This window comes from Microtus oregoni, unplaced genomic scaffold (assembly GCF_018167655.1).
Source record: "Microtus oregoni isolate MIOR12 unplaced genomic scaffold, Mior012 000004F_ref0000308, whole genome shotgun sequence".
Classification (NCBI taxonomy): domain Eukaryota; kingdom Metazoa; phylum Chordata; class Mammalia; order Rodentia; family Cricetidae; genus Microtus; species Microtus oregoni.
The window spans coordinates 9,978,615-9,999,844 of NW_024543063.1; the positions used below are offsets into that span (position 1 = coordinate 9,978,615).

At 40.7% G+C, this 21,230-nt stretch overlaps 1 protein-coding gene across 4 annotated transcripts in view; it reads right to left on the reverse strand.

The window, feature by feature from the left end:
* The window catches only part of Dis3l2 (DIS3 like 3'-5' exoribonuclease 2), a 381,042-nt gene that overhangs the window by 348,071 nt on the left and 11,741 nt on the right, over nucleotides 1–21,230 (reverse strand). For all 4 annotated transcript variants that reach the window (XM_041650838.1, XM_041650836.1, XM_041650837.1 and 1 more), the window contains exons 2-3: nucleotides 4,528–4,675; nucleotides 3,595–3,752 (exon numbers count right to left, since the gene is read on the reverse strand). In XM_041650838.1, coding sequence (XP_041506772.1) covers nucleotides 3,595–3,752; nucleotides 4,528–4,579 — 210 coding nt within the window. In that variant the 5' untranslated portion in view covers nucleotides 4,580–4,675. The remainder of the gene's footprint in view (nucleotides 1–3,594; nucleotides 3,753–4,527; nucleotides 4,676–21,230) is intronic.

Genomic DNA, 21,230 nt, shown 5'->3' on the forward strand with positions numbered 1-21,230 from the left:
CACATTTCCAATTCTGACTTCCTTAGCTGACTAGCAGCAAGATCAGGCACTCAGGTGCTTCGGAATCCTCCTGGATTTCCTGCTCTGCCTTCCTGCGAACATCTAATCATCAGTATGCTCTGTCAGCTCCAGCTCCAGTCACCCACTTCTCTCCTAGCTGCCACCACCCTGTTCTCTCTTTTCATGTCTCCATATTTTCTTATCTAGTGGATTTCAATGGCTTTCTCAGTGAACTCCCAGCTTCTATTCAAGTCTATTCATCTCACAACAGAGACATTTTTAAGACATGAAACAGACTGTGTTCTTCCTACTCAATACCCTGTAGTGACTTCCCATTGTTCTTTGAATGAAATCCAAGTTCCTAACACAGTCTCAGACCCTAAATGAGTTGGCTGCTGCCTAACTCTCCCTTTGCTCCCATATGTCTCAAAAGGCTGCTCCTTTCTTGATCACCAAAAACATCAAGTCTTTTACTTGCCGTTCTTTCACTCGCTGATCTCTCTACCTATAATATTTTCTGAAGGCTGAAAATGGCTGGCTCATTCTTGCCCTTCAGGTCTCACCTATGGGTTAAGAAGCCTTCCCTAGCCACACTATGTGCAATGGCTTCTATCTATTCTCTCTCATCTTTCTCTCTGAGCAATGATCCAGCCCCATCATTTCTGTTATTACTACAGTTATTTTTGCCTACCTCTCTAGTGACTTTTCTAGTGCTCATTCCCAAATGCTTGACAATCCCTAGGCTATCAAGAAATGGTTCTCAATTTCATTAATTACCTAATGTCTGCAAAGTTGAAATTCTCCCTTTGTCTCTGGCATTATAGCTCTGAATGCCACCTCTCTTCTTAGGTGTTCCTTCCCTCACAATGTCACCGCTACTGTTCTCTTCTTTAATACACACCCAAGCAGCCTCAATCTTCTTTCCCTTTATATGTGTGAAAATTTTGACTGTATTTCTGTGCACCATGTGCATGTCAAGTCTTCAGAAGCCAAAAGAGGGCAGATCCTCTGAGTGTGGAATTAGACTGTTGTGAGTCACTATATTAGTGCTGGAATTGAACCTGGGTCCTTTGGAAGAGAAACCAGTGCTCCTAAACCTATAAGCCAACTCTCTAGCCTCCTAACCTCAATCTTAAAAAAGTGTGAAATTCCTAGAAATGAGAACATTATGTCCTCTGTCTTTCTTGAATAGGGTTTTTCAGTGGTCCACCACAACATCTCACCAATATTCTATTCTAGAAAGAATCCTGACATCATGCCTCCAGTAGCTCTGGGAGCTCATTCTGGACTTCCACTAGTCAATGCATCGCCTAAATTCTGAAAGACCCAATTCTACCATCTCCCTGCCCATGGTCACTTTGGTTACACCCTTAAACTGCTCCTCCTTCCAGACATGTCAATCATGCTCTCATCTCTCACAGTGTCTCCCATAACAACCAACCAATACTGTACCTATGCACAGAGTAATGATACACTGATGTGGGAACCTCTTTATTAAGAAAACTACATTACAGAATCATGTTTTATTGTTATTCATTTCCAAATACAAAAATAAGTTTCTTTGATCACTGTGGTGACCTTTCCTACAAAACAAGGAAATCTCAATTGTTTATCATGGCATTAACTAACACTATATTATTCTATAATTTTTTTTTTCAAAGCAGGGTCTCTGTAGTTTTGGAGCCTGTCTTGGAGCTTGCTCCGTAGACCAGGCTGGCCTCAAACTCACAAAGATCTGCCCGTCTCTGCCTCCCAAGTGCTGGGATTAAAAGCATGTGCCACTGCCACCACGCTTTATTCTACTAATTTTTAAGATCCCTAACTATCAATAAAAGACTTTTCTCTTGATGGGGAAAAGGAAGCCCTGACATACAAAAGTTGACAGATGTTTCTAAATATATCTGAAATACTTAATTTTCTCCAATGGCATTAAAATATCACTTCTTGTCTAGCTTTTTACCTTACTCAGACAACTACACACAAAAAGTTTATATACAAAAGCAGATGTAGTCTGTTTCTCTGCCTATGAAAATCTTATTTACAATGTTGTATATTTCTCATGGTGACCTCATATCTGGAACCCATTCCTTACCCCATCTGCAAAGAACAACTGTTCTCATGTGTGGGGGGTGAAGGCAGAGAGGGCCTCTGGCTGTGGAAGCTTATGATGTCATAGGCCAGGAGGGATCACTTACAAACTCCTGGGAATATGAGCTATTATATTGATCAGATCTTTTATTTTGTGTTAATGAGAGCAAAAAGTCACTTCAAATGCAAAAATTAAAAGGAAGCAAAAACTAATACTATTACAGAAGACTGTTATAACCCTATTTCATAAAAGTGTACATCTATAATCAAAATCCTAAGCTATTTTTCTCTCAAGTTCTAACAACTGAAGTTCTCTTTACTCTTCTTCAAAAGGTAGTGTCTTGATCTTTATTCAGTTAGTGTGTGTGTGTGTGTGTGTGTGTATATATATATATATATATATATAGTCTCAGAAATTATTCTGTCTCTGCCTCCTCTGTCCTCAGATTATAAGTGCCCACCACTGCTCCCAGCTTTTTTTTTTTTTTTTTTTTTTTGGTTTTTCGTGACAGGGTTTCTCTGTAGTTTTGGAGCCTGTCCTGGAACTAGCTCTTGTAGACCAGGCTGGTCTCGAACTCACAGAGATCCGCCTGCCTCTGCCTCCCAAGTGCTGGGATTAAAGGCGTGCGCCACCACCGCCCAGCTTGCTCCCAGCTTTTATGTGAATGCTAGGGATCAAACTCAGATCCTCATGCTTGTGTGGTAAGCACTTTATTGATAGCCATCTCCCCAGCCTTCGTTCAATAATTTTACATGAGTCAGTTACCACGTGATAGTATATCTATTCAAGAATTATAAAACATGCCTAATTCAAAGAAGGCATGGCCCTGTTTCCTTCTCCAGCCTTGTTACCTACTAGCTGCCTTGGATATCATACCCAAGGAAACCTAAGCTGTCTTATCCCACACTGTTTCACAAGTTCCTCTGTAGTACTCTCCTAACAAGAAGTATTACTGGCTCAAAGATGGATGCTCAATGAACATCTGTTCAGCCATACCAGTGAACAGCCTGTGAACAGATTATGCAAACTACGAAGCATTCAGTACATACTGTTTCCTGTCTCCTCTACGACTTTACCCACTTTTCTCAGTCATTCAGTATTCTTTTGCTTCAGGCACACTGAACAATCCAATGTTTGGTATAGTCCAACCCCACTTCCCATTCCTGTCTGAGCAGTTTACATAGGTTATTTCATTTGGAAAGCTCATTTTCTTATATTTATTTGCTCAACTGCATCAATCCCCAACCTGGCTCACATAGATCTCTCACAATATGAAATTCCTAAGCAACACTGACACAAGCTACAAAGGTTCTCTCTTCTCACATCTCGAAGTTTGCCTACAAGAGTCTAGTGGTACTTTCCACCTCAACACATGCTATATAGGTCTAAGAAGCAAAAACCTGCACTATGTCAAAGCACACAACTTAGGACAGGGAAAAGATTAATAAACAAGACTGCTTTCATTCTATATATTCAGGGGTAAATAACCTGCAGGTTTTAAGCACCTGGATAAGTGTTCCCCTCTTCAAGCCTTCTGAAACATCCTCCTTGGACATGTAGGGCTCGAATATGCTCTTTTTCTTCCCTCGCATGGACTTGTTCTTTGACTTTTTGTCACCTGGCGAAGCACCAGCAGCATGCGGGCCAACCACAGAGGACACACCTAGAAACATGAAGCAACAATCAACCGTTTCCTCAGTTAAACACCTCTATTTTTCTTTTAACTCTATTTTTCTATTTTCTTTTAAGATACTGCGTCTTCAGTACTTTTGTTGTTGCTCCTGTTATCTATGAAGGCCACCAGAGAATGAGCCTTTCCAGTGATGATTTCACACAGTCACAAAAGAGAAGAATGGGTAAAACAGCATAAATAAAACAGACCTTAGCCAGGTGGTGGCACATGACTTTAAACCCAGCACTCAAGGGGCAGAGGTAGGCGGATCTCTGTGGGTTCAAGGCCAGCCTGATCTACAAGAGCTGGTTCCAGGACAGGCTCCAAAGCTACAGAAAACCCTGTCTTGAAAAGCCAAAAAACAAAAACAAAAACAAAACAAAACAGATCTTATTAAATAAATAAGATCTTAGTCTAAGTGAGCATTGCTCTGTGCAGGAAGCAAAATCTAAATAACAGGTCTGGTATGCTTTGCTATTTGTAGATACAAAACCTTTAAAAATAGGAAGTGTTAAAAGGCTGTCCCATTTCTGGAGGGAATAAAATGACTGTACAACAACCAACTGAAACAATAAGAGCATACCTAGTTCTAGAATAAATAACACCAGAGAATATTTAACAGTTCATTAAAAGAATTAGTCTCAAAAAAAAAAAAAAAAAAGAATTAGTCTCCCTCAGTAGAAAGAATTCCCTCCACCTCCACACCCAGTCCATTTATATTTCAAGTCTCCAGTTGCCAAGGCAAGCTCCGTTCTCTTTCTGATACCTCTGGGGGTCCCAGGGGGCCGAAGGTTCAGCTTGTAGTCAGGATGGTTCATTACTGGTTCCAAGGTGGCCTCTTCTTTCCAGATCCAGGAACCCACTACTATTCAGCTCAGAATTCTTCCCTCCTTGAGCAGCTCAGTTGTCAAGAGCTAAAATAAAAAGAAACTGGTGATTGGAGAGCATTGAGCTGTGGTTTCCTTTGGCCCCTTGGAAATGTAGTACTGAGGGGCACTTAGGTGGCAAAGACCATGTGGTACTCTCCTGGGCCGGGTGTCACATACCATCTGTGCTGCGTTTCTAGCCGAGGTCTTCACCCTTGCAGGTACACTACACTGCCCTTTGAGCACTTCATCTAAGGAGTTTCCAGTAAGGGGGCAATGAAGTAGACAATAAGAAAGTAGGCAACTCTATTTGGCTTGTGAGATGCACACACAAGAGGAAATGGGTTTAACAATGATTTTAAAAAAGATCTGGAATCTAAGAGCTGCAATAGAATAGGCATTGGTTGAAAACCTAAGAATATGTGACTCTGCTGCTGAACCTTGGTCACCACCTGAATAATGAACACTCTACCACAACTTCTACTTTTTCATCTCTACCAGCTGGCCACCAGTCCTGGAGTTAAATCCATATTTGCAAACTACCAAGCCCTGCTAGGCAACCACTTCTCCACAAAATAGACCAAGAAATCATTTTCGAACAATGTCTTCTATTCCTCAAATTTCCCTCATACAACCCTTATCAAATGACCAAAGTTTTCTTTAGACTAAAACTGTTATTAACTCAGAGAAGAGAAAGCAACAAAGATAAAGGTAACAGGCCACTTAGGACTGCGTGAAGTGATTGAAAAATAAAGTTAACCCAAATACAAGGAAGAAACAAAAGAGATGTCCTCATAGAAACAAAAAGGGAATAAAAAAAGAACAATTAGAGTCTAGGCTGTGGGGGGGGTGTGCACAAATGCACTCATTCTCTCATTGATTACACAAATGTGTGTGATACACAATAGTTAGCAAAATCAAAGATAAAAGGTCATCAGGGTTAAAAAGTCACATGGGCATAGCAATATACATAGAGAAGTATATTAGCACCATGATTTCCAAAATATAGATAACTGTGTGGAGAACTCTGGGAAATTTTTTAAGAAAGAACTAAGACATTAAGATGTGAGGAAAGCATACTTCTGGCAAAGGGAAACAAAAATCAGAAGGCAAACAGAAAACCACAGGCAGATTCTTGCAACATTAATTCCATTTGGCTAGAGTCCTGCCTATATGGAAGAAGGCAGTAGCAAGGAAATTAAAACAAGTTGGAAGGTCTAGAAAACAAGCCGGGTTTTTCAAAGGCACTAGGGAGTTTCTGAAGCTTGAATGAGCAAGAGAGAACAATAGACCGAAGTTGTTTTAGGAAAAGCCATCTTGGCACAGAAGGCAGAACTGAATGGAACAGAGACAAGCACCTGCATCCCATGGAGAAACAGATGAGGCAGGACAACATGAAGGGCTAGTACTGCAGTAATCCTAGTGGACACTGACAACAGAGGCCTCTGACACGGTCCTCCATTGTTCTGTCTAACTCACCTGGCAACCAGGAGGACCTGAAGCACAACCAGAATGGAAACTGAGTAGGTTCCTAATCATGAGACTGGGAGTTAGGGCTAGTCTAGTATTAGAAAATATGATGACTTCTATTTGGGGTACTACATGTCCATGTGGAATAATTCAACAAATACTAGGAAGGTGGAACATAATCTATAGAGAGACATTTCCTAGCTATTATATAAAGATGGCAACCCAACATGCTCAAGAATGGATAACAAGGTTCCACTGCAGCAGAGAGGGGAGTAAGATGAGGGACAACCAAGTAACCTTTACCTTCCCATGAAGCAGAAATACAGGCCCTGCAGCCCTGGGCAGGGACTGAGCACTCCTGACAAATCCGTTAGAGCAGTGTTACAAACGCAAAGAGGAAGAAGTAGAAAATATAACAATAACAACAACAAAACAAACAACAAAAACATAAAAATAAAGACACAGAAAAAAAAAACTAACAGAGTCAGCTAATGAGAAAACTTTCCAAAGAAAAATTTGTGATCAGAATTTGTTCCGAATAGAGAGTATGAGCACAACAGCTGTTTCAGGTTGGACAAGAGGCTGGTGCAAATTGTTAATCAAAAAACCAAGAGACAGAACTGAGAAGGGCTCTGTGATGATGTGAATAAGAATGGCCCCATAGGTTCACATATTTGAATACTTTGTTACCAGGGAGTAGAACTCTTTGATGAATTAGAAGGATTAATAGGTGTGGCCTTACTGGATAAAGTGTGTCACTGGAGGTGGGTTGAGGTTTCAAAAGGTCATGCCAGGCCAACTATCTCTCTCTTTCTCTGCCTACTGTAGCTCCAGCACATGCCCTTGCAACACCATGCTCCCTGCCATGATAACAACAGACTAAACCTGTGAAATTGTAAGTAAGCCCCTATTTAAATGCTTTATATTATATAAGTCGCTGTAGTCATGGTATCTCTTCACAGCAATAGACCACTAAGTCCAGCTCCTATATATATCAATCCTGACACAATGAGGAATTCAGAATTAAGCAGATATACTGCCAGTTAAAGGAAGTGGGATACGGAGATCAATACAAATATCCCCAAATCAGCAGCATCTGTACTTCACTACAGACACCAGATTTCTGTAATTTCTACCTGTGAAGAACAAATATGTTTGGTTGGGTTCATCACTGCATCCCAGTGGCTCCTGCAGTGCCTAGAAGGCAGGCCTGAGCAGCCTCATTCCGTACATAAACAGATGTGTGTGTTTCCATGAACAAACAGGAAGAACAGCAAGTGGAGCAGGATCATTCAGAGAAACCACATTTTTAAAAAGTCAGCAAAGAGCAGGAAGAGAATTCAGAACTAAGGCAACAAAACTGCAAGAATAAGCCAGAAATCTATAACCTTCCTGCCCTTGCCATGCCCCTGCCCCCATCCCAAGCCAAATTCCTCATCCAAGGGCTATATAAGCTGCTGCCATTACACTAATAAACGGAGGCCTTGACAAGAACTCTGCTTGGCCTCGTTCCTCTTTCCCGCCCATGTCTTTTCAGATAGCGCCTCTTCAGGACCCTGGAATAACTTACCCGCCAGGCGGGTTACAACCCTGGAATAACTGACCCGCTGGGCGGGTTACAGAAAAAAAAAACTAAATACACAGCTAAGAAAAAGATATCTAAACAGACAACTTTACCTTTCTTGTAGCATTGTGAGGGCTCATGAACCCTGGAGAGACCCTCAATATTGTGCTGACAAACTAAAGGAACATGGTAATTTCCAGAATGATAAACAATAATACAATGCCCAGCAACACCTAGAAAGGGGACCCCACCATGAACATGGCCAGTCTATAAAGAGTTGGGCTAGGGCTGGAATGAACAGGCAGGACCAACATGGTAACTACCAAACGGCAGGCATGACAAGGGATGGGAAAAGACACTACACTTGAGAAAGTAAATCTGAAAATAGCCCATGAGCACATCAAGTGATATCTTGAGACTCTCTGAACTCTAAACCTGGCACAACACACACAAGCACAGCAGAAGCTCAAAACTCTGAATTAAATATAGCCAACTGGGATAGAATACAAACTTTTACAAACACATACTGGTAGGAAATATGGGACATGAGAAGAAGCAAACCTAGGACCAAAACTTGAAAAAGCAAGGTCCCACAAAATACAGTGAGACACACTTGAAGAACCTGAAAATGCCGGAATTACTGTCCTTTCTCACTCTTATTAGTCTAGCTTCATCCTTCAGGAGCAGCAAGGACGATGAGTTCCTGAGACTGTGCAACAAAGGGAAGAAAGGAGCAAAGCCAAAGAGACTTGTTTAATGACAAGCTGAACTAGGGCTGAAACTGACAAGAAGCAAGACCTGAAAAAAGTAAAAAGAAAAAAGAAAAAGAAAAGAGTAAATTAATGCAATAATAAAGTTGGGAAAGGAGAGAGAGTAAAACAGATCTCACTAAAAGCAAAAAAAAAATCTATTACTAATCTGTGACAAACACATAGGTTAATCAACAAGCAGCGTTAAGTTACTTAACATCATCTTAAGAAAGCCAATGGCTTCTATTCCACAGTATATGCTGAAAAATTCAGTTTGAATCAAGTATGTTTAAAATGAGAAGGAAAGAGATGGGGGAGGGAAAAGGGAGGTAGGAAAAAAGAATGAACCAAGATGGTGAGAGAAGGAGTCTGGCAAATACTATCCCCCAGAACAAAAACAATAAAACTGTACAAAACTATTGAAATAATATAAAGATCTAAATACTGACTAAAAACACATGTCAAACTGGAGAGCTGGTTCCTGAAGATCTCCTGTTCCTGTGTTTGGTATGTGGTGCTTCAGATGGAGGCTCTTACTACCCATAGCTACTCCTAATTCTTGGGGAGCAGAACTCCTACTAAAGAGACACACTCTGAAAGCTGCAGTTGCACTGCTGAGGAAACCGAGTCTGTGTGGAGAAGAATGTAGTGAATCCCGTACTTGGGGATGGTAATAAACAACACTGACTCTAGAGTCAAGAATTCGGGTAAGGCCAATAGCAAGACTAACTCAAGTTTACAACAGCAATCAGAACAAGCAGACGAGTCAGCAGTTTAACATGGGAAAGCAAAAGAACGACATGGGCAACAAGAAGTTCTCAGGGGCTGAGATGTAGCTCAGAATAAAGTGTTCACCTAGCATCCACAAGTCCCTAAGTCTGGTCTGCAGGGAGTGGCGCACTCCTGTAATGCCAGCACTCAGGAAGATGAGGTAGAAGAATCCTCTGCCACATAAGTTCAAGCCCATCCTAGCCCACATGAAACCATACTAAAAAAGAAAAAAAGAAAAAAAAAACATGAAGAAAGAACACGTGTGACGGTACATTCCCATAGTCTAAGAGCTCAGGAGGAGGCTAGAAGCCAATTTGGCATGGAGATGTGTGCCTGTGATCAACAGCAGTACTCAGGAGGCTGCATAGTAGGAAATGGACAGAATACAAAGGGAAGAAGAGAAAGAAATAAAAAGAAAGAAGGAAAAATAAGAGAATATCAATTTTCTCCTGCTGGTCTGGAAATCTATCTATGCATGCATAAAACTATAAACATGACCACAAGCATGAAGGAAAATACCACGAAGAGCTACTCATCACTTCAGAAATATAAGGTCTTACAAATGCAGAAAGAAAAATCCAGTGCAGACCAGTAGATCATCTGAACTTGGAAATATACTCCCCGAGCCTCAGAAGAACCACCTACAAAGGGTGGCAGCCTCCTTTCAAAGAATCAAAACATAACCTGTGACCAGTCACAGGATAATCACTAAGATATGCTGAGCAATCGTTGATTGGCTACACCCACAGATTGTAGGTTGATGGTATTGTGGCTTGGTTGGTGTCCCAGTCCCAACACTGGAAGCCTTGCCTGGTTCTAGAGATGGCCAGTTCAGGTTGCATATTCCCCATTACTAGGAGTCTGCCCTAGGATCACTCACATAGAGTTCAGAGAACTTCCAGTGCACTGGGTTTCCACATCGGCTCCCAGGCGCCCCCCAATTCCAGCTGTCTCTCCCAGTGCCCTCTTCCTCCATCCCTTCCCCCACCCAGCCTGATCTCTCCTATTCCCATCCTTACCGATCTCCAGTCCACCCACCAAACCTATTGTTTCCCCTTCCCAGGGAGATCCATACATCCACCCCTTAATAGGCCCATGTCAAAGAGAGAGCCCACGCCTGACACTGCCTGGATGGCCAGAAACCAGAGGCTGGACAGCACAGACCCAAGACAGAACCAAAAACCACCAGAGGGGGGAAAAATCAATGAAATGATTACTAATAATAGTCTGCTATACTCCTAGACCCATTTGTCATCACAGAGGTATCATCTGGCAACTGATGGGAGAAGATGCAGCAGAGCCCCACAGCAAATGTTAGGCAGAGCCAGGGGAACCCTGCAGAAGTGGGGGAGGAAGGACTGTAGGAAGGAGCCAGAGCGATCAAGGAAACCAGGAGATTATAACCCACAGAATCAATTAAGCATGGCTCATAGGGAATCACAGAGACTGATGTGACAATCAAGGACCCTGTATGGGTCTGAGTTAGGTTCTCTGTAAATATGCTATGGTTCTATAGCTGGATCTTCTTTTGGGACTCCTAATAGTGGAAGTTGGGGGTGTCTCTGACTCTTCAGGCAGCTTTGGAATACTTTTCCTTCTCCTGTGTTGCCTCATCCAGCCTTGATATGAGGGTTTGTGCCTAGTCTTACTGTAACTTGTTACACCATGTTTGGTTGATATCCCTGAAAGGTCTGCTCTTTTTTTTTTTTGGAAGCAAAGGAGGAGTGGATCTGGGAGAGAGGGGAGGAATGGGGGGGGGGTACTGGAGGAGTCAAGGGAAAGGAAACTGCAATCAGAATGTTATGTACCAGAGAAGAATAAAAAAGAAAAAAAGGGAGAAAAAACAGATACGCTGACCAAAATCAGGGAGGAAGGGAGGGAGGGAGGGAGGGAGGGAGGGAGGGAGGGAGGGAAGGAGGGAGGGACGGACGGGGACGGAGGGAGGGACAGACGGACGGAGGGAAGGACGGAGGGAGGGAGGGAAGGAGGGAGGGAGGGAGGGAGGGAGGGAGGGAGGGAGGGAGGGAGGGACAGAGGGACGGAGGGAAAGAACACTTTCACTTCAGGAGAAAGAGACTCTAGAATTAACTCAGCCAAGTTGGGGGGGGGGGGGGAGAAAGGAAGGAAGAAAGATGAAAAGCCACTTCCAACTTCAAGAGGAAGAAAAGGGAAGTGGAGAACAGGATATGCTATCAAGAAAGTCACAGGACAAGCAAAGAATTGGGAAAGTGAACTAGACAGATAAAAACACAAATATGGAAGATCCTAGGTTTATAATTTACCCAAAGAGGGCATCAAAGGAAAAAAAACATAATTTAAGTATGGTGACAATGACAAAATATCAACAACGAGAGATAAGCTATTTTTAAATGAATTAGATGGAGCTTCCAAGCTGGGAAATACAATAACTGAAATGAAGGACTAGAGAAGTCCAATAGCATACTTAAGTTTACAGGAAGAAATCTAACAAATCTAAAGATATACTAGCCAAGATTATCTAACCTAAAGAAGAAAACTGAAGAAAAATAATTTCATCCAAAACAGAACTTCACTCCATTGACTTAGTTCAAACTTCACCTCCCTTAATCCCCTCTGGACTCCCAACTGAACAAGCTACAGGACTATCTGTGTGGTCCACCCTTTGGTCTCAGGAAGAAATTCAAACATCTCAAATGTAGGCAGCACACAGGATCTTTTCCCCAGGCCCCTAAGCCATTATAAAGCCAAACCAGAGTTCTTAGCTTCACTCAAGGCAGCACAGACCTGTTGTGCTGACTCTGCTGTCTCCCACAATCTCCCGGATAGCGAGAGTTTCTCTCAAACTCTCCTGGACTTGATTTCTATATTTTCAGTATAGAAACCACACCTATTACTTAGGAGAGGATCCATTCTCTCTCCACAGGGTGATCAGAGAACAAGAATAAAACAGAGGCATCCCTACAAACCTTACAGAAATTAAAAGGATTATGAGGGAATAAGATAAAGCGTACATGAGTAGAAAATGACTAGAGAGATACAGACTACTGAAACTGACTCAAAGAGAACGACAAATATGAGTATATGACTAGAAACTGCATTGATAAGTTAAAATTTTCAATAAAGAAAAGCAAAGAACAAAATGGCTTCTATCAAATACTGAAAGAAACAAATCATACCAATCTTTAAAACTTCTAGAAAAAAATTTAAAATATCATTCTGTGTAGTCAATACCAAAGCTAAACACACACACATACTATACACAAATGTGTGTGTGTGTGTGTGTGTGTGTGTATCTATCCTTCCAATAGAAAAAATAATTTAGGTTTTAAAACTTTATTCTTAGGCCAGTATTGGTCATCTATTTTTCTGTAGGAATCTGGCAATTTATCTAACGTCTGTATAAGGGCTAGGTGATCTGAGACCCTCATGCTATCTGGTCTTTTGCTGTGCTGAGGACTGAAGTTCAGGGTTTGTGCATGTCACACATGTACCATTGAGTTACATCCCAGCTGCTTAGTTTGCAAATAGCTTTAATAACACTATGTTTCTGCAGTGATGGAAATTTGCTTATCTATGTTGTCCATTACGACAGCCACTAGTCATGTCTTTTGAACAAGTGTGAACATTTGTATGTAGTCTTTGTTCCCATGAGATGCTTTGGCAGGATTCAGAATTCTAAACTATCAACGAGATTCAGAACCTAAGGTGCCATTCTGTTGTCTTATAAACTCCCATGTTTCTGTCAAGAAGTCAGCTGTTAGTCTCTTAATTCTTTTGAAAGCATGCTGTTCCCTATCCCTGGCACTTTGAAAACTTTTTATCTTTGGTATTCTGTAGACCTACCATAATATTCAAGAAATGGACTTCTTTTCATACTACTTGGGGAGTCAATAAAATTTCTTGAATCCTTTGCTTGATAATTTTCATCAATTTGGGAAAAGTTTTCATTATCCTCTCTTTGGATATTAATTCTATCCATTTCAACCCTATCTAGGACTCCAATTATAAACTTAATTTCCCGATTATCTCTGTCTCCCTCAAGCTCTCCAGTGTTTTCCATCCTCTTCTCTGATGTTTATCACTTCACTACCTCTCTCTTCAGCTCTATTTAATCTTCTACTAAGCCCATTCATTCGTATTACATTTTTAAGACTAATATTTTCACTTCATTTTTAAGGGTTTTTTTACATTTATTTTTTTATGAAGGGATGAGAATATGACTCATGGGAGTCAGTTCTTTCCTCCCGCCATGATTCTGAAGATCACACTTGGGTTATCAGGTTTGGCAGCAATTGTCTTTTACCCACTGAAATATCTTATCTACCCCACTTTTTAAAATTTTAACATCACTACTAAAAATGTTAAAGCTTGCCTTTTATCTTTTCAAATAAGGTAAGCACAGACACACTAAAGTCAGCTCCTAAAAACTGCAATATCAAGAAGTCCCCGTCGATATAGTAAGTTCTGTTGCTTCTACTTCATTTTGTTCATGTTATTTGATCATATTCTAAACAGGGCATGCTTATATAATTTTTGTATAAGAAGTAGATGCCTATACTAAAATTATCATATTCCAAATAAGATTTGAATTTGTTTCAGTCAAGTACCCAAGAAAAAGGCATTTATAGCTGCACTCATGGTAGAATTACAACCCCTAGTCCTCTAACTCTAAGAGGCTGTCAATGCACTGCTCGGTTTTTCAGCAAATATTCACTGGAGTAAAACAGTCCCAAATAACAGTCTCATTTCTCCATTTTTATCCTTTTAGGTAACCTCTCCTATCATGTCTCAAGTACATTTTGAATAGATGTAAGAATAGGAAGCCTGGCTTTTCTAGATGATGTCTAAAGAAGATTTATCTCCAACTATTTTCTGTGCCATAACTGAAAATGCAAGCATCAAAGTCGCCATTGTCAATCTCAGTATCTTAACTCCCAACTCCTCCTACATAGACAGACTCTTCTCCACACATGTTGTCCTCGCTCTCCTAGAGGCAAAAATGCCCTGTATATGTAAACCTAATTTCCTGTTTGTCTACTCTAGAATGTCACGACAACTACCTCTCTCTCCATAGATGCCTTCCCAACAGCTCACACTTAAAACCTGGGCTTGGGCCTGCTCCCCACATACCCATTTCAAGATGCTAGCAACTATGCCATGTCTCTCGTTCTCATCCCTGACAGATTAACAATACAGTCTCAAGTCACAACCTCTACATCCCCTTCACATGCTCTTCTTGTTGTAACATGATTTTTGTATCCATCACTATAACAAAACAAAGCTTTTGGAATTACTGAAGAGTAAAATATTCATTACTTAAAAGCTAACATAGACTCAAACTTTGGGAAAGGTTTTTATTCTGAGGTTGGTTGGGGGTGTTTTTTGTTGTTTGTTTTGGCTTTGTTGTTTAATGTGAATGCAGGTTACCCTTTGAGTACAAATGCTTCACCCTTGGCTTCCAATGTCCATCAGTCTCCTGACTCTTCAGTCTGACTTTCTAGTTCTCAGGTTTCCTGCTGAGTCCTCTTCCTTCATCTACCTCTGAGATTTCTACCTCACACACAAAGTTCTAGTCCTAAGGTTGTCTCACTTCTCTCTCAGAGCATTAAATCTCTTTCTCTAACCCTGCTCTCCAAAGCTCTCTGATTTTCCAACTTCCTGCTGAGTAATACTGGCAAGCACTAAGAATGTGACATGTTTCTAATTCAATTTACTATTCTCAAACTAAATTTTCCACCTGTGTACCGCATCCAGATTAATGACATCATTATCATCCTTCAGCAGCAAACAGTAGTTGTCTCATTGTTTCCCTCCATTACCGTATTACCAAATTCTGTCTACTCTAATTTCACAATGTTCCTAAATAGATTTCTTCCTTTACAGCTACATTTTAACTGTCTGAATTCAGGTTATTGCATTAGTGTGGCATAAAGATCACAGAAATTTCTTAATAGATCTCTCATTCACTAACCTCTCCTTCAACAATTCATGTTTTAACTAAAGCATGAAAGCTATTTTGAGGACGGGTCTTTCTAACCCTTCACACTTCCTCACTGACTGCAACTGTGCACCCTAACATACTTTCCCAGTCTCACCTCTAAGAGCGTTTCAATATCACACCAGGTGAACTCCTAATGAAAGAGCTCATTCACACTTGACATCAAAGCCTAAAAGTGACTTTAAAACAAGTTAGGTTATAAATACAAACTCTGGGGGCTGGGGACAGAAACAACTATCCATAAATTCTAAAGAATAAAGAGAGAGACAGACTGGCAGCACCGATCTGTTAAAGCACCTGGTACTACAGCAGCACTCCAGAAGAGAGCACAACTGAACACAAAAACTTTCAGTCTCTAGGAACTGTAGTGGTATTTCAATTGTATTTTAATAAACAATGACCGTCTGAAGATCTGAGACTAAAACAGTCCCAGATTATGGTAGCACACACCTTTAATCTCGGTAGCCATAATGACAAACACTTTTAATCCCAGTAGCCACACTAGTTGCCACAGAAACTGGGCAGAGCATGTCTTTAATGACAGTGGTGCATGCCCTTAATCCCAGCCCTAGAAAGAATTATAAAATGGAAGGAAACAGCTCTCAACAGACAGTCTCATTCTGAGATTTCAGGAGGCAGGATCGCCATTTCAGACTGAGGTCGAGGTAAGAGCCAGTAGCTGGCTACTTTGCTTTTCGGATCTTCAGATTGAACCCCAATTTCTGATCCCAAGTTTTTGTTAATTGTGCTTCAAGGAACATCACCTTAGCCTCTGTTGACCCCGTAACTTCGTATATGTATGAAAAACTCAAAGTAGTATCACAAAGACTGAAAAATGTGAACCAAGATTTAAGCCATCTCTTATAGAAGACAAGACAATCTAAAGCTAAAGCAGCGGTGCAGGGTGTTTGGACACCACCAATAAAATTAAAACACCAGGCCTCTCAAGAAAAACTAAAAAGAATTCGGAGCTAGACAAGATAGTACTAACTATATTTAGTATACAACCCAAGCCAGGCACAGTGGCGTGTACCTATAGTCCCAGCTACTTAGGAGACTGAGAATACCTTCAACCAAGAAGCTCAAGAGTAGTCTGGAAAAACAATAAAATCCTGTCTCTTAAAAAATAATAATAATAATAATAATAATAACACCACAATCTAAAAATACATGACATACACAGAACCCAGAAAATATGATCAATTCTAATGGGGAAAAGTTAACACAGTTACTCTCAAATAACTCAGAGCTTATGATTACAAGTTAGAACTTTAAATCAACTACGACAGCTATGCTCACTGAGGTAAAAAAAAAAAAAAAACACTTGAAATGATAAAAAAAAAGAGATCTCAAAAAAAAATTAAGATGTGGGTCTCTGTCTCTGATTCCATCAGTTGCTAAATGAAGGTTCTATGGTGATATTTAAGCTATTCATCAGTCTGAAAACAGGACAAGTCAAGATAGGGCTCCTCTTCCCTATTGCTTAGGATCTTAGTGGAGGTCATCTTTGTAGATTCCTGGAAATTTCTCTAGAGCCAGGTTTCTGCTAACCCTATAATGGCTCCCTCAATAAAGATATCTCTTTATTGATATATTGCTCTCATCTCTGTCTTTCCTCCATCTCGACTATCCCATTCCCCAAGTTCTCCTTAACCCTCCCCTTCTTCCCTTCTCTTCCTCTTCTACCCTCCCTTCTCCCCCCACCCCATGCTCCCAATTTTGTCAGGCGATCTGGCCTGTTTCCAATTTCCAGGTAAATCTATATGTTTTTCTTTGGGTTCGCCTTATTACTTAGCTTCTGGACTGAACTCCCAAAGTCCAGTTGAAGAGTGGAAGGAATGAGAATATGAGCAAAGAGGTCAAGACCATGATAGGTTCACCCACTGAAACAGTTTACCTGAGCTAATAGGAGCTCACCAACTCCAGCCAGACTGGGAAGGAACAAGCATAGTACCAAACTAGTCCTTCTGAATGTGGTTGACAGTTGAATTGCTGAGGCAGACTGAGGAGGGGCCACTGACGGTGGCACCAGAATTTATCCCTAGTGCATGTACTGGCTTTTTGTGATCCTATTCTCTTTAGATGTATACCTTGCTCAGCCTAGATATAGTAGGGAGGGCCTTGGATCTTCCCCAAAGCAATGTGTCTTACCCTCTCTGAGGACTGGATGGGGGTGGGGTGGGAGGATGTGTGGAGGGAGAGGGGAGGGAGTGGGAACTTAGATTGGTATTTTTTTAAAAAAATCTAATAAATTTTTAAAGTGGTTGCACAAGTTTGCATTCCCACCAGCAATGGGTGAGTGTACCCCTTTCTCCACAACCTCTCCAGCAAAGGCTATCATTGGTGTTTTTTATTTTAGCCATTCTGACAGGTATAAGATGGTATCTCAAAGTAGTTTTAATTTGCATTTCCCTGTTTGCCAAGGAGGTTGAGCATGACCTTAAGTGTCTTTTGGCCATTTGAATTTCATCTGTTGAGAATTCTCTGTTCAGTTCAGTGCCCCATTTTTTAATTGGGTTAATTAGCATTTTAAAGTCTAGTTTCTTGAGTTCTTTATATATTTTGGCGATCAGACCTTTGTCTGTTGCAGGGTTGGTGAAGATCTTGCAAACTTGTGCAACCACTTTGGAAATCAGTGTGGCGATTTCTCAGGAAATTCGGGATCAACCTACCCCAAGATCCAGTAATACCACTCTTGGGAATATACCCAAGAGATACCCTATCATATGACAAAAGCATTTGTTCAACTATGTTCATAGCAACATTATTTGTAATAGCCAGAACCTGGAAACAACTTAGATGCTCTTCAATGGAAGAATGAATGAAGAAAGTGTGGAATATATACATATTAGAGTACTACCCAACGGTAAAAAACAATGACTTCACTAATTTTGCATGCAAATGGATGGAAATAGAAAACACTATCCTGAGTGAGGTATCCCAGACCCAAAAATATGAACATGGGATGTACTTACTCATAATTGGTTTCTAGCCATAAATAAAGGACATTGAGCATATAATTTGTGATCCTAGAGAAGCTAAATAAGAAGGTGAACCTGCACTCGGGAGGCAGAGGCAGGCGGATCTCTGTGAGTTCGAGACCAGCCTGGTCTACAAGAGCTAGTTCCAGGACAGGCTCCAAAACCACAGAGAAACCCTGTCTTGAAAAACCAAAAAAAAAAAAAAAAAAGAAGGTGAACCCAAAGAAAAACATATAGTCATCCCCTGAAATATGGAAAGTAGACAAGATTGCCGGGCAAAAACTGGGAACTTGGAGGTGAGGTGGCATGGGGCTAAGGGGAAATGGGGTGAGAAATGTGAGAAGGGGAGGATGGGGGGAGCTTGGGGGAATGGGAAGGGTGGATATGGGAGCAGAGAAATATATATCCTAATTAAGGAAGCCATCTTAGGGTTGGCAAGAGACTTGACTGTAGAGGAGCTCGCAGGTGTCCAGGGAGATGTCTCCAGCTAGTACCTTGGGCAACTGAGGAGAGGGAACCTGAAATGACCCTATCCTATAGCCATACTGATGAATATCTTGCATATCACCTTAGAACCTTCATCTGGCGATGGATCGAGATAGAGACAGAGACCCAAATTGGAGCACCGGACTGAGCTCAAGATCCAAATGAGGAGCAAAAGGAGGGAGAACATGAGCAAGGAAGTCAGGACCACGAGGGGTGTTCCCACCCACTGTGACAGTGGAACTGATCTATTGGGAGCTCACCAAGGCCAGCGGGACTGGGACTGAATAAGCATGGGATGGAACCGGACTTTCTGAACATGGTGGACAATGAAGGCTGATGAGAAGCCAAGGATAATGGCACTAGGTTTCGATCCTAATACATGAACTGGCTTTGTGGGAGCCTAGCCTCTGTGGATGCTCACCTTCCTGGACCTGGATAGAAGTGGGAGGACCTTGGACTTCCTGCAGGGTAGGGAATATGGACTGCTCTTCATTCTTGAGAGGAAGGGGAATGGAGTGGGGGGGAGGGGGAGAAGGGGAGGGGAGTGGGGGGAGGGGGCGATGTGTGGGAGGAGGGGGAGGGAAATGGGAAACGGGGAGGAGGCAGAAATTTTTTTTTCAACAACTAAAAAAATAAAATAAATAAATAAAAATCTAATAAATTTTTTAAAAATGTAAATTTTTTAATTAATTTCTACACTATGTGAAATAAAAGATTTGGTAGGTGGGTGTGATAGAAAAATAGAAAAGAATAAAAGTATCTATGAACTCCACTAACAGAAATCATACAAACTGAAAGACAGAAATAAAACTGAACCACAAAGATGAACTAAGCATCAAGAGCTCAAATATAAGGATAACTGGAGTTCCAAGAGATGGAGGGGAAGTTCCCTCAAAATTTAATAGTGACTTAATACAGATTTGGCAAAAGACATACAGATTCAAGAAGATCTGTGATTCCTAAAAATAAAGTATCCAATTAAACTCTACCTCAACAGAATGGTAAACAGTTAAGGGAAATTATCCAAACTTACAATTACTTGTATACTTCATGAAACTAATAAAGTATGGAGATAGAAAAAAGACATCTTCAGATGTGCAGGCTTCAAAGAACTCACATTCTTTTTTTTTTAAGACTTCATATTTTTACCAAGCTAAAGGTTATTTCCTACCAAAACAATAAATACAGTTAACTAAGAATGATGGTGACCCAAGATTCAATGGATCTAGCACTAAAGTACAAAGAATTTTCTGTGATGACAGAGGAAAAGAGATTTCAGCATAGCAACAATACAGTAGACATGAGGACAGCCTCTGAAGATAACAATTATATTACCTTAGTGTCAAGTGAAAGATGGTTGGCATTAATGTCTGCTATCCAAGTAGCTACTGTCTGTCTAATGCAAAGCAGAATGCCTGAGTTGGCTTGGGCTGCCTCCTATTCTTAGCATAATGGGACCATAACCCAATCACATACACACACACACACACACACACACACACACGTACACACACACACACACACACACACAAATAAATAAATATAATAAAATTAAAAATCAAAGTATATCGCAAATCTGTAGTAACCAAAGCAGTGTGGTTCTGTCACAGAGACACACAGGTCAATGAAAAAGAGGAGCTCAGAAACAAAGAGCCACATTTATAAACAATGATCTTCAACAAAAAATGCCAAAAAGATACAATAGGAAAAGGATAGTCTCTAATAAGCAGTACTAGGAAAAGAGAATCCCATGTACATAGCATGAAGTTAGGACTCTTAAGAATTCAACTCAAAATTATTACAGACTTAAATTACGACTTGGAAGTGTAATAATACCATGTGTAGAAAGCAAAGGAGTAGAGCTCTGTGACATTGACCTGGGGCAAAGTTTTGGCTTCTGCTGCTGCTCTTTTTGAGCTACAAACCCTAAAGCACAGATAGCAAGAGCAAAAGAACAAAACTACAGACTATTACATCAAGCTCACGAATCTCTGCACAGCAAAGGAAACATCCTGCAGTCTGAAGATTCATGCTGTAGAGCTGGAAAATGCATCTGCAAACCATTCACCTTATCTGGCACAAATATCCAAAGTCTTTAGGGAACTGAATCAACTTACTTCATAGCACAGAAAAAAAGGTACACAGTTTTTAATGTGCAGCAGGATCTAAATACACATTCCTCAAAGGCAGACACAGAGCTGTCCAGCAAGTGTATGAACACCAATGTCACCAAGAAAACACAAATGAAAACTGCCGTGAAAAACCATCCCACAGCTGTCAGATTGGCTGTAAACAGAATGACAAAGGGTAACGAGTGTTGGTAAAAGATGAAAAAAGATAATTATACAACTAATAGAAACATGAATTATTACAGTTATTCAGGAAAGTAAAGTGGAAGCTTCTCAATTTTTTAAAAAATAGAACTATGCTATCCTATGAGCCAGCAATTCTACTTCTACACACATAATCCAAAGAAAATGAAACTACCACGTATAAAAGACATCTACACTCCCATGGACACTGATGCTTTATTACCAAAATCAAGTATGAAATCAGCCTAAGCACCCATTAGTACACAAACAATAAAGAGCATGTGGGATAGATA